At 42.1% G+C, this 14,490-nt stretch overlaps 1 protein-coding gene across 9 annotated transcripts in view; it reads left to right on the top strand.

Annotated features, from left to right (window-relative positions):
• The window catches only part of LOC119404612 (WAS/WASL-interacting protein family member 3), a 56,041-nt gene extending 42,314 nt beyond the window's left edge, over nucleotides 1-13,727 (top strand). For 5 of the 9 annotated variants that reach the window (XR_005186329.2, XR_005186328.2, XM_037671176.2 and 2 more), the window contains 3 exons: nucleotides 2,245-2,282; nucleotides 5,730-5,770; nucleotides 13,636-13,727. Coding sequence is in view for 7 of the 9 variants with exons in the window: in XM_037671176.2 (XP_037527104.1) it covers nucleotides 2,245-2,282; nucleotides 5,730-5,770; nucleotides 13,636-13,658 (102 nt within the window). In the remaining 2 variants the exon portion in view is untranslated. Of the gene's footprint in view, nucleotides 1-1,397; nucleotides 1,650-2,244; nucleotides 2,283-5,729; nucleotides 5,771-13,635 lie in introns of those variants that run through there. The other 4 variants (XM_049418943.1, XM_049418942.1, XM_049418941.1 and 1 more) reach the window with 1 other exon arrangement.
• The last annotated feature ends 763 nt before the right edge of the window (nucleotides 13,728-14,490 follow it).

Genomic DNA, 14,490 nt, shown 5'->3' with positions numbered 1-14,490 from the left:
ATCTAGTAAAAAGTGTAAAAGTGTCTGCAAACGCATCCTCCTGCGCTGTGAGTCAGGCGCACAGTAAATTGCCTAAATAGCCTTGAATCTCTCCTAAAATCATGCGTAAAGTGCAGCGCGCACAGGAAACAACAGACGAAAGAGAAGAAGCAAACAGGACTAGCGCTGACTCTCAGCTGAAATTTTATTGGAAGGGAAACAATATAAATATCTAGGATTATCACAACCGTGTCAGCAAAACAACAACATTGAAAAAAATTAGTAAAAATACAGAAAAGAACTGGGCAACTCACACTTTCGATACAATCATTTTTTACAAGTGTTAGTCCTAGAACCTTTGTAAATGAACACTAAACAGTGTCCACACGTTTCTAATTCATCAAAGTGCCTTTGTTTGATTTATATTACCAGAATCACTAACATTAAATAGCGCTAATGTTAGCCAATCTGTAAATAAATGCAAAGGCAACAATGACAATAGTAGGGTAATGGCGGTGTTCTTGTGGTCAGCGCTCTTCCGGCTCTGCTTTTCCTCTAGAGTCTGTACTAACTCTATGGAATAAACCTGGTGCACTAATGCACAATCATGGATGGCGACTCCGCACTTCTGAAAGCACATGGAAAAAATGAAACTACTGCTTGTTGCAGCTTTGACCAAGTCGCTATTGGCGCGGTCATAGATAGCGCCCACGCAGTTCCCGTACGCCAAGTAAAATCGAAAATGAAACAAGTTAGCTGCAGCCACTGAAGCCTGGATCACCAACGACGCGATTGTGGTAAGGTTGCGGAAGATGACCACGCCTTTCTGAAGGCTCGCGGCCGTTACGGTCGTTCTTGAATGCCATTTTCGCTCCTTTGCGTCGCACTTTCGCGGCACTTTGTGCTTGGCGCGCTTTAAGGATCGTCCTAATTAACCAGGTTGCAGCCAATTATGACCAAATTAACGAGAGTTTGATGGCATTAAACAATACATATGCTTGCCGGTACCAGAGAACATGTCCGAATTGTCTGATTTTCCAAATTGATTGGGTTCAAATTAACGAGCTTTTACTGTAGTAGTGCAATTTATAGTGTATGCCCAATCCTGGTATGGCGGGTAAGCAATGAGGCCTTCAAGCCTGGGCAATACACAAGAGGCATGCCTTGCCATACCACTAAAGAAAGAGTCCTTCACGGCTATGCCGCTTGCTCTCACGATGACCAATGGGTCTGTTGGTGAGAGTTCAGGCAAATCTGCCAGTGACGAATGAATGCATCAGGGTGCACACGGTATAATTCTACCGCTATATGAAGGTGTTTTACTGTACGTGCTTGTAATGAACTACTGTAATGAATAGTGTCAATCTAATGTGAACGACATTAGGCCATTGCCGATCCATTTGCTGGAACCCTTGTAGGCGGCCGAAGCGAGCTTGGACAGGAGTCCTGACCATTCTTGCCACTGGTTGGCCAAATTGACTTCCTGTGTTGGGCAAGTTAGGTCAGCTTTGCCTCCTCCCCTTCTGTCACATGATGCCGTGACAACAAACACTTTTGCTGGGCTGCCATCAAAGCCCTTTGCTGAAGCTTCATTGCACACAGCTCGTGGAATGGGTGCATCTAGAGCATCGATATTTCTTGCTTTCATCGCTTGACTGTGCAGTTTGACCGTTTATTCCAACAAGTTGTACTTGCAGTCGCTCTAGGCATACAATTTGAGCTCCCCATGTTTTTGTTTTCATAACAATGTCGCTGTAATGATTTTTCTTAGCGACAGTGCTTTATTAGAATTTTCAGACTGGGGTGCTTTGTGATTGAGTATTCTCACAAGGAACAGTAAACCATGAGACACATATGTCACTGCAGCAGCAGCAGCAGCTTTACAGCATCACTGGTGCAGGCCTACATATCTTGGGGCCTGGTAATTGGCAAGCAATGCATGCCGCTATGCATGTGCACTGGCATGCCTCATGTACACCTGAGCACACAGCTTTTCGGGTTGCTGCAATCACTCACCAGATGTGTCTCAAGCTTTCACAGCTAGTTCTCATCCAAACGCTAGTACCACTATCAGCTGTTTCCCATCAATTTGGAGACAGTGCTGTGCTTGCCTGTTTGTGCATTGTGCCAGCCTTTTCGGCGTCTAAATAGTGGCTTGTTTTCCAAGGAGTGTTGCACGCTTGGCCAGAAAACCTTCTCGCATGGCAAAGTGAGGCCTCTCACCCAGGTTCTCATAGTGCGGCATGTTAACTTTGTTTTTCACAGATAATGACGACACACAGGAGCCCATGTGCAAGCTTGAGGTGAGTATGTCGTCCTGTTGAAATCCACGGCAGGCTTTAAGTCTTGTCCTATTCCATCGACATACTTTTGCTGGTTATAACATTCAGTTTGGCAAGTGTGTGCAGCATAATAAGAATTTATTAATTGCACCAGCTGTTCCTTTGCAGCATGGCTGCCTTCCATTGTAGTGTCAGCATATAAATGCATCTGGGTGGAGATTTGACATCTTTGAAAAGCAATAGTGATGTCACGGCTATCAATTAAAGCGAAAGAGACATGCTGTAACTGTATGCTTAATTTAACCAGCTCAGGGCCTGCTGCTTGTGTGTCTTGGATCAAGTGAGAACGTGTGGCTTATCAAGCTCCATTAAAACAGGTAGCACAATGCTGTTGAGAGGAGTCGGATGTTTACAGCCGTGAATGCAGAATGAGGCAGTGCACACTACTGTAGCCATCCATTCTCCAAGTTGGGCACTTTTGGAGCTCTTCTTTGTGCCGCACTTTCCTTGTTCAGACTTCCCATCATCGAGAGAAAAAGTGGCCTGAACAGAGGCCCAACTCCGGTGATTTTTTTACCATGCCAAGGCAATGACAATTCTATGTTCCTGAGATGATTCTGCCATGTGTCGGATGGTAGGAATACTCATGAACTGGAATAACACGTTTCGAGCTAGTTGGTTGTTCATACTGGGGCGAAAACAGCGCGTAGAGACCAGTACGAACAGACACAAGAAAAGACACAGGCGCTGACTAACAACTGAAGTTTATTGCTCATACGCCACGAAAATAAATAGCACGTATCAACAAAAAACCAATACGAAGAGAGGTGTCTGTTCGTACTCGTCTCTACACGCTGTTTTCGCCCCAGTAGGAATACTCAGCAAATTAAAGAATAATTTTAAATGAGGTGCAAAACCAAAACCTGACCAAGCAATACTTCTTCGTACGACTTATTTGAATGTACAAGGTGGGAAGGCACACACAGCATGCTGGCCTGGCCAGTGCAGAGAGCAAAGCCAAAGAGCTAGCAGATGCTGCCAACTTAAGGCCTGGACTGTATTATCTTTAAAGAAATAACTTCTACTAGTGACCAAGATTTGCTCCAACGAACAGTTGATAAGTCCTTGATGTCACTCTTGGGATATGCAGCTAAATGTGTAGAAAACAGTTTAAGAATCACTAGAAAAAAGGCCTCAACAATATTTGAGTACCGCTCCAGCAGCGTTCCCAGTCAAGCTGTTGAAAGTACCTTGGAGTCACTTTTACTGACAAATTAACATGGACTAAACATATATCAGAAATATGCACGAAGGCATTTAAGAAGTTGGGCTTCTTGTGTAGAAGGCTACGTCATGCTCCTCAAGTGCGCTTGCTCGTTGTGAACACTTATGTGTGGTCGAAATTAGAATATGCTTCACAAATTTGCGACCCACATACGTTAAAAGACACTAATAAGCTTGAAATGATTCAGCGCAAGGCCACTAGATTTATTCTTAATAAATATAAGCGAAAAGATTCCCCTATTACACTCATGACCAAAAACAAAATATTTTCTTTACATTCCAGTAGGAAGTTTCATCACATAAAATTTCTGTGTAATATAATGGCTGGTAACTTGAATATAAATGATTTGCCGTACCTTCGTCCTGTTACAACTCGACAAACAAGACACACTAGACCTCATTCATTGCAACCAATTTTCGCTAAAACTAAAGCATTTAAAAATAGTTTTTTTCCCAGAACTATAGCAGACTGGAATAGCCTTTCAGATTCAGTAATTATGTCGCCAAATTTCATTCAGTCTCTGGAAGAGCATATTTTTTGTTAGACTTGGACGTGTTCTTCGTGCTGATGTTGTTTCATTTCACTATATATGAGCATTATAAATTATTGTTGTTGTTCAACCCTTATTGTACTGTATCAGTTCTTGATTGCACCATTGCGTGTATTAAGCTGTCCTTGTATTTTATTTTTTTATGTGTACTGCCCCTCCTGCTTGGGCTAAGTTGGCCTGCAGTATATTGAAATAAATAAATAAATAAAAATAAATACGAATATATATTGAGACTGCAGTACGAGTTCAGCAAACATGCTGCTGAAAAATAAATGTTAAACATTCAAAAAGTAAAGAAAGAAACACTGGAAATAGTTGTAATTATTCAATTTTACAAAGTTTTCATGGATGCTATGTGGTACACTCGCCAAGATTGTCTCATTAATTAAAATTGGATAAGACCTGGAATATGCAAAAAAAAAATAACATGATTCCAGATAAAGAAACAATACATGAATGCACTACTGAAAGTCCTGCTTGTCTCGCCATTTTGGTATCCTTGCCACACACAGCAAATGTACTGTCATTCGCAGCGAATGTGATTAGGTGTTAACGCCATTTTTGTTGCTTCTACATGGGCATAGTGAGTGACATTGACAGATAATGGCATCCGCCCATAGACTGCATTTGCCAAACTCATGCGAGTGCATTGCATAATTTTGACGACAGGTTCTTGGCAAAAAATAACAAAATTGAAAACTTAAAGCATAATGAAATGAATGTTAAGATTCCTATTAATGGCTGTTGTTACCTTTTCGATAACTTTTTGATGTACAGCACAATAGTAAGCAACTTGTGCGACTATATTCTTGTTCCCAGACCCCAACTTGAATGCCAGCGCCCCCCTGTCGCCCACGTTTGTGAACACTTGTTTGTGTTTTCTTCTTTTTCAATTCTTCGATTTAATCAAGCGGTGCCACGGTAGCAAGGTTGGAATTTTGTGTGCGATATCTATCTGCCAGCCATGGAAGCAAATTCTGCAGTTTTGTGTGCGGAGAATAATAAGCAAAAAGTGCACATACAGCAAGAAGCACGAACATATGAAAGGCACAATTAGTGAGAATGCAGAGCCCAACATAGTCAATTTAGTGCAGCCAGTATAGCTTAAAGGTTTTTGCTTGTACAGTAGCATGGTTTGGCGTGCTTGTATAGCAAGCAAGCCACAGCATGCGAGTTGTCTAAAAAGCATGAATTTGTATTGTAATGCACAAATTATGCAACTCCAAACTTCTAGCCTGTAACAAAAAAGAAAGCTAGTAAGTGAGATTTCGTCACTAATTATTTTAAATGTCAGTAGATGAGGCTGCTCATGCTTCTGAACAATAATTGATACTTTGTGATCCAAAGGTCGCAGGTTCTGTCCCTGCCAGCGGCAAGTTGTCTTTTCGTCCACTTTACTTTCTTCAGTACACTTACAAACAGTACATTTAATGTTCCTCCCTATACGTTCCTCGGCTTCATTATCTGCTGGCTTCTGTTAAGGTTGTGTCAATCAAAGAAACCAGCCCTCGAAAATTCCCTTCCTTCTTGTCTGTGTCGCGCTACATTCGTCCCAGCAGATGCAACTACTGTTATTCAAGCCAGTGTGCACTCAGGACCTCTACTCAGTAATAGTTTTTTTTTTTCTTTCTAGGAAGCAGCAAACAAGTGCTATGGAGTGTGAAGACGAAGAAGGTCTGTTCACATTTAAAGCAACTGATAACCCATTTCTTGCAGTATCCTCTCTTTTCTTCTACCATGGAACAGTGGTTCTCAGAATTTTTCAACCTGTACTGAAAATGAACTTGTACATTACAGCGAAACAGCATGAACAATGGGACAGTTGAAGAACACACAGAACAGGGCGCTGACTATCAGCTTGTGTGCTCTGTCCCATCATTTGCGTTGTTCCGCTGTAATGTATGCGAACCAACGATCCTAGCTAAGAACTCTTATGAACTCATGCACTGGAAACTGCAATAAGCAGGCTTGATAGACAAATGTCCCATTGTTATGCCACGGCATGTCTTCCAACCATGTTGGCTGTTTGAGACTTTCATGATGACTAGAGGTTTGGTTTTTAGGCATTAAAAAAAGTTTGTTTAAGGCGGCAAAAATAGGCATGCAAAGCAACATTTTAGGCCTCCAAAATCGTAAATATAGGTACGATAAATTTTCACATAAATGCAAATAATTTCAAACGAAGACGTGCGCGACCTTTATCTATGAAAGAAAAACAAAAATGTTATTGCTTAAGAGGGCACAACGGCGCCAACAGTAGAACATAGTCGTGCAATTGTGCTTTATCTCACACGGTTCCCAGAACGCGGTCTTTCCCGTGTTCTGCACGGTGAGTCAAGTGTCCACTGTCGAATCAACACACTCCTGGGTGTCTTTTCAGCATGACTGAGAAGGACAGAGCAGGAGCAGATAGCCAGATCACTAAAAGACCAGAAGGAAAGGATTCCTCCTATTGGCCGAGTCAAATGCCCCTGGCAGTGAACCACTGGCGTAGCCCTGGGGGTAGGGGAGGAGGGAGACTTCGGGGTTTCACCCCCTCCCCCTAAACTTTTCAGTTTTGCATGTGTATATATACACACACACATATAAATGCATGCATGATGAACAACATACATGTATGGTTGAACCCCCTTCCCCCTCCAAAAAAATTCCTGCCGACGCTACTGCAGTGAACACCTGACAAAGTAAGTTGCAAATAAAACAAAAGCCTCATGCACATCCCATTTTTCCTTCTTTTTTTGCGCTTCACTCTCCTTTCCACTGACGGCTCTCCGCGGCCTAGCATTCGTCAACCGCTCGCACCATGTCAGTGTGGCGGCGAATGCTTGCCAGCGTGTCACACTTCACTGCTGCTAGCAGTTGTTTCCGGGAGTTGGTTGAACTAGACTAGGTTGAACCCCATAGTTCCGAACAGTCAATGTTGCGGGGTAACATGAATAGTGGTCTCAAACTGCGCCCGGGAGCGAAACTTGAGGCTAAATAGTGTTCATATAAGTGCCAATTTCGAAAATAGGCATTTATAGGCACTATAAAAACACTAGTATAATAGTCCTTCTTAGCCTCTAATTCATGCTCATATATCAAAGCGGCGCAATAGGAGTGCAAGGAACGAATAGGCATTTGCCTAAAATCCGGTCTCTAATGATGACATCTCCAATTTGAAATTTCTTTTAAAAATAAAAAATCTCCTAGCAGATGGAAAGTCACTCAAAACCTTTGTGGAGACTGCTCTTATTGTCTGCGGCTGTGACAACTCCGCAGCACAGTTGCTTAACACCTGGTGAGGCTTGCAGTTACCCTCAGTATGCCAACTTTCGCCCCGCGCAAGTGGCATTTCTACTGACAATCGGGCAGGCACGAAATTTTATATACGAGGCTGTGGTTGGTATCCACAGTCACTATCGTGTGATGGCAAAGACACTGTCCCTGCTTGCTTTGATGACAATAGGTTATTTTTTTTATTAGACCACAACAGCAATTTTCAGACAGCTTTCCTTGTGAAAAAAGAGGCACACATTATCGGTTAAATGCTCCAGTAATTGTGAGCTTCCACTTTCACAATGAAATCGTCCTTGGTTAGGTCAAAAACAGGTGTCTTGTTTTAATGGGTGATGATGATAATAATAATAATAGTCTTTATTTCTCATTTCAAAAGTAAATAGTACACATATCAGGCCTACCAAACAATTGATGACGATTGACATATGTACTGTACCTGAAACATCACTAAGACAAATGCTGCTACCCACCACGGTGTCCTGGTGGTTATGGTGCTAGACTGCCGAACCGAAGGTTGCGGGATCAAATCTCGGCCGCCGCGGCCGCATTTTCGATGGAGACAAAAATGCCTAAGGCTCGTGTACTTAGGTTTTGGTGCACCAGGTGGTCCCCGGGTGGTCGAAATTACCGGAGCCCTCCACTACGGCATCCCTCATAATCATACCATGCCTGTGGGATGTTAAAGCCTAACAATTATTAAGACAAATACTGCTGGTATTGGAAGCACCGCTGTGGTCATCTTTGCAGTCAGGCAGATGTAAGATGACCGGTCATGTGTTCAAATTGTTTTGCAAAGACTAATCTCAGGATCAACTGGAAAGACCCAGTTGATCCTGAGATTAAGGTGGGAAAATAAGGGAAGACCAGTCCTGTAAAAATATGGGCACTAGTTGAGGCTTTCGGTCAAGATTGAGTTATCTCGAGGTTCAGTAATATGTCTGCTTTATTTTTAATAAATGCCATTGCATTAAATGTTAATTCAACAGTTTGCCATTTTGCCAGTGATTGTATTACAGAGAAATCGCTAATCCTAACAATATGTCATAACTCTGCAATGTGACCTTAATAGACCAGCAGAATGGTGCTGCAAATGGCAGATGCAAATTAATATAATAAAGACCAAACACCTGATGTTCACTTTTGTCTAGGGGTGTGTGAATATTCGAACTTTCGAATATTTTTCAAATATTGTTTGCTATTCAATTCGATTCGCACCAGAATTTTACTATTCGAACTATTCGAACCTCCGGAAAAATAAATATAACGGTTTATAATAACAGAAAATAAATATAACTATGATAAATCGGCGTGCAGCATGCTTGGTCTTGCGTTTTGGGGCGCCGATGTGCGAAGCTGCTAGCCGCTTCTCCCGGTGCTACGAGTGGTCGCTGTGCAACGAGCTTGGCCGGGGGGTCCGCTGCCGATGTGCAAAGTGCCCATCCACGATTCCGAGGAGCCAGCGGGCAATGTGATTCGTTGCGTGCGATGAAGCACATTGCAGCATTTTCACTTTTGCGAAAAAACCGCAATTAGCGTGAGTTAGGCCTAGCCACGATTTCGTGCAGTAAGCTTGGTCGCGGTGTGCGTGGCTGCGGTGCCTGATGTTTCAGAGTACGTCATGCTCGATTGCGAGTACAAAGAGTCGTCCAGCGATGGTCTTCGTCACGAGGTCTGAAGTGCTGACAAGCAGAACCTCTAGCCGCGGGTTCCACGAGTTGGTCAGAGACTCGTGTCTGCGAGGTTCGCGTCGAGCGCAGCGCACTATCGTAATTTGATAATTGAGGTTCCACTTGCAGCTGCCAAACTAAAATGTAATTATATTCTAAGTGACCGTCGACCCGTGAACACAGAACGAACGAACACATCACTAAGTAGCATGATTGTCGACAATCGTGACCTCGTGACGTGCAAGCAGCAGACGACGCCCTCCCAGAGCGAGCATCAGACCAATGGCGAGGTGTACTGCAGCAACATTGCGGACGCAGCCAATGGGAGAACTCGAAACGAACTTTAAACATTTGCTTTTTGTATGCTTGTTTCTGAATGGAGGACTTAGCTGAAGCGGGAAATTTGAAGAAGGAGAAATGCTATTTCCAACGAGCCCAAAATGACGGCGTCCGGTTGCATCATTGCAGAGCTATAATTTTTTAGAACGTAATTTAGAATATGCTTGGGACCCTCTGCAATTTTTTGTCTATAATTTCGCTTTGAAGTATTAGAAAAATATTCTAGAAATATTAGAAAATTATTTGATTTGATTCGCACTCCAACTTTATTATTTGAATTCGCTTCGCATTCAAAATTTTGCTATTCGCACAGTTCTAATTCTGTCCTTATCTCACAACCTTATACTTAAATACTAAATGATAACATAGTAGACACGGTAACATCAGTTAAATATCTCGGCGTCTTTATAAGTTCTAGTTAAACATGGACTGATCATATAGGATATATTACATCTAAAGCACAAAATAAACTTGGCTTTCTCAAGTGACGCTTATGTCTGGTCAACAACGACACCAGGCTTCAAGCACAAAATTTCCTGGGGTGTCCTTCCCTGGAATATGCATCAGTCATTTGGCATTTTGAAACAGCGCAAAAGTCAAAAGCCACAGAAGAACAACACGAGCGCTGATTGTCGGTCATTGCTTGTGCTGTTCGGTCTTCTTCTGTATGTTCTCTCTTTTGCGCTGTTTCAAAATAAACCCGAACCAACTTGCCAACTTTCCATTTTTGTGCATGTGGTATCCCCACTGGATCACCCTCACCAATTTACTTGAAGCCGTTCAAAATAAAGCTGCAAGATTCATCTTATCATCCTACCCGCAATTTCAAAGCGTTCTATCTTTGAAAGAAACGCTTGACATGCTGCCACTCACAATGCTCAGCAAATTTCCTAAATTATCTTTCTTTCTACATGCTCTGTCACAGCAACACATCATCTGCCCCGTCGCATATTTTACTGGCATCGCATACTCCGAATTGCATTGATCATGCCTACATAATCAAACCTATCTTCTAGCCAGGAGGGAAAAGTCCAAGAATTCGCCTTTAACTTTGTCAGTAAAAGAATGAAATGATTTAGCCTCAGAAATTGCCACAATAACAGTCTTCATTGTTTCATTCAGCGTTGCTAAACTATCTGGAATCCTGACACTTTCAGTAACAAATTTGCTCTCCTAGAGCAATTATTTCAACTTTTGTCTTGTTAGTTGTACACTCTTAGGAGACTCAAATCGCTCTGCCGTAGTCCTGTATTCACCACATGAAGTTACCTTTTGTCTGTGAAAATTGTTTTGGTTTGTCCCCCCCCCCCCTATATAATGGCCCTAATCAGTGCTGGGCAGTATCGAAGATACATGTATCTTAGATACTATCTTAGATACTCTATGGGTATCTTGTATCTGTATCGCGATACTCCTCGAAAGACGAGTATCTGTATCTGTATTTCCGATACATTCGATAATGTATCGTGCATCTTAAGATACAAGATACTTCTATCGCAACACAACCGTGCGAAACAATAATCGCTGGCCAAGCTCCGCTTCTCAAGCTGGTACTGGTCTCACTAAGCCATCTGAATAAGTCTTAGGGCAGTGACGCAATTTTATTTTTCCGCCAGAGTACCCCAGTGAGGGCAGAAGATGAGGAAGACAAGCGCGCGGACGTGTACACCCAGCCCACGTACCTTTTGTTTGCTCGATTTCTTTTCTTTTTAGTTGCGCCAATGCCGCGACACTTGCTCTTAGCCACTGTCCTGCGCCGCGTCTATCGTGCAAATTCTGATGCTGCTACAGTGCCGTTATTGAAGATTCTCTTGCGTCTTGCTCCGTAACGAAATGTGATGCGTGCAAGAATGGGGTTCCTTTGCGGCGCGTGGATTTTACACATCAGCGATTTGAAGGATCTCGTGCATGTAAGTTTGACTTGCATGCCATGAATTAACTTATATGCAAATACGAATCTAACAACGTTAGCACCACTGGTACTGATGCTAGATCTAAAAGAGCAAGCGTTTACCTAACAGAAAATATCTTGGCGTACCGTATCTTTCACTTTTTGCTACATTTATTCAAACAATTTATAAAATCATAATTTGATTATTAGCACTAGTGCTTTCTGAGCTGTCATTTTCATCCCTTACATTACCTAAGTCTCTGCACTGTTTTTCCAGTCTGGTCACTGCAGTATGTCTTTGTAACGCGCTCCCAAAATAAGATCTCTGCTTTATTCTTCTGTCTACTTTATTTCCACTACTGTGTACACGTTTACACGTTGCCAAGGCGATTTTGAACACAAATATATAATTATGCGGGCGTACCTTGAGTAAACAGTACAAAACATTCTGCTGACCGCTTAGGAAAATAGCGAAATTGAGTTTGCGTTATAATAATGGAAATTATTAGGAGCCATCTTAAAGATGTTAGGAAGGGGATTCGAGAAACTTTTACTGAATGCTCTGTTTTGCTCATGAGCGTCCCAACGAGCCGTTTCAGGCAATTTTCCATAGGCACTGAATTTTCTATTGTCTCAAGAAGTAAGTTGACAATACTTCATGCTCATAGCTTTTAAGGGCGCCGTCTGTATTGTGTTTCTGTACTCATTCAATGTGAATGTTTGATACACAACCACCTCTCCATTTTACTTATATTTGTTTTCCTGTTTCAGGCTTTCTTATATTTTTCGCATTACTAATCGCCACGTAATGGGAGCTATAAGTGGCAATAGCGCGAATAGCGGGGGTGTGCTGCGACACTTTATGGAACTATACAATACGTCTGAGACGTTTCTGTGTTGCACATGTTCTCTCGTTGAAGAATAATTCCAAAAAAGGTTGCACGCTAGTGAGTATATCAACAAAGAATCCTTTACGCCAGCATATAAGTAGAATATGACAATTCATTGCAGTTTTACGTCACCTACGTATACACCAGGGGTCTCAAACGGAGCTTATAGCCAGCGGGCCGCAGTCGCGAATTCTAGTTGCAAGGGCCGGGACAGAGTGAAGGTGGTGGGAGAGAGTTTGAACAAAATGACGTTTGAAATGAAGCCTTTCCCATATCTCATATATAGGTCATTTCTCAAGGCGATTTGCAGTCAGGATTCGAGAAACATCGATAACGATGTTCAGAATGACTGATATCTGGACGCGGATTCTGAAATATAGAGTTTTTGTTCCACGGTTATGTTTTAGCACATGGTGACCACATGTTCCTCACGAAAGGAATGCTTGAGACCACTCATGTCTCTGCAGCTCACGAACATCTTATTTAGAAAATAAAAACAAATGAGACGAAGACGTCCACGTGTGCGGGCCGGGCCGCTAGCGAAATGGCTCAAACCCATAGTATACACCATGCGTCCCCCCCCCCCCACAAAAAAAAAAACTAAGAATAAAAATGTCGCTACCAGCGTTGTTGCTGCTGTACACCTGTCCGGGTATACGGTATTGTGCAAGCTCTCTTTTACGGACAAGGTAAAAGTCCACACCGGTATTTGCGCCGTCGTAAGAAGGCTTCTTATGGAAGTTATTGTGATTATATGGCAACCTACTAGATGGTCGGCAAGCTGTGCAAAGCAAGTACCGCTGTCAGTGAAGTGTACAAAGAGTTGACCTGTGAAGAAACTAAAACAAACCCCAATAAGTTATTTTGGAAGGAAACTAATGTACTTTGAGCAAGAAGGGCAAAACTTTTGAGATGCTGACAGACATTTCATTCAAGTGAAACAAAATAGGTCACAGTTAGGAAATTTTGAAGAAGACAGTTTCGTGCATAGGCGCTTGCTGCTACATTATATGGATTTATAATAACAAATTTGAGAATGTATCGAACTATCTTAAGATACAATTGGCAAGTATCGTAACGGATACAATTTTTGCGGCAGTATCTTGTATCTGTATCTCCAATACTTTTTGCCTGAGTATCTTGTATCGTATCGCGATACAATTTCAAAGTATCTTTGCCCAGCCCTGGCCCTAATGGACCCTTAGGGTACCTGAATGAATAAACAAATAATAAAATAAAATTAAGTAAACTGCAGGCAAAATAATAGAAGTGTATTGTACCAAGGCATCTCTGAGAGTTTGCACAACATGATGTTTTTGGCAACTTTTTCTTTTTTGGTGAGTTAATTTGATAAAGATGAAATGAGACTTTGCAGTTTGTTCCAGGGATTTTCTTTTCTGAGCATAGATATTGTGCATATGGTGGACACATTTCAATGTTTTGGAATTCAAATTCACTTTTTGTTTGTTGCAGCCATCTATGAAGAAACCATTTAGGCAATGGACACCACATCACCTGCTGTCTTACAGAAGGATAGATAGTGGACATGCTTTGTGTCAAAATATCAGTGTTTTACCTACGTTTCAGTCCTGTCTTCTATTCACTGCACCTGTTGTCTCGATTATGATACAGCCATCATTACCATGTACAACAATTAGCCTTGAGAGCTGCCTGCGTCTCTTCGTCGTACAAATATGAGCTAATGTGTACACTTCAACAGTGCAGTATAAACTAGTTCACAAATAGGGGTGGGGGGTGCACGCACAAGGTCTCTTACTGTCTCTCCATATATAATGTGGAAGTAAATGTTTTGCACATTCTTCCATTCATTTCTAGTGCTTCTAAGCCACTGGATCCACAAAAACATTCACTTTGTATATAATAATACAGTTGAACCTGGATGTAACAAAATTGACGAATGTCTTCAATATTTCGTTTTCGTTACATGCAGTTTCACATGAAAATCGGCAAGTATCATGCAAAACAAAACCAAATTGAGATGGACATCACTTCAGAAGACCTCACCTCTCACATTTATTCAGAAGAAAAAAAGACTCCGTGATTTCGGCTTGTGTTTTCTTCATATATGATGACATCAAGCGGCGCTCCAAGAAAGTTAATTCATGAAATATAGCTTCATCATCTTGCACGCCGGCGGCACAACCTAAGACGTCCCAATGCGTCCATCACTTCCTCCGCGGTAGGAGCGGCAAACAGTGGATCTTTCTCTGATGCACCTTCGTCGTGACCGCGATCTTGCACCATTTCAACAAGCGCGGCATCTGACATTTCTTCAGTACATACAGCGCCGTTGTCAGCAAACAAAAA

Source organism: Rhipicephalus sanguineus, chromosome 9, assembly GCF_013339695.2.
Source record: "Rhipicephalus sanguineus isolate Rsan-2018 chromosome 9, BIME_Rsan_1.4, whole genome shotgun sequence".
Taxonomy (NCBI): Eukaryota; Metazoa; Arthropoda; class Arachnida; order Ixodida; family Ixodidae; genus Rhipicephalus; species Rhipicephalus sanguineus.
Note: the sequence above shows the minus strand (reverse complement) of the source record. Positions and strands in the feature narration are given on the sequence as shown.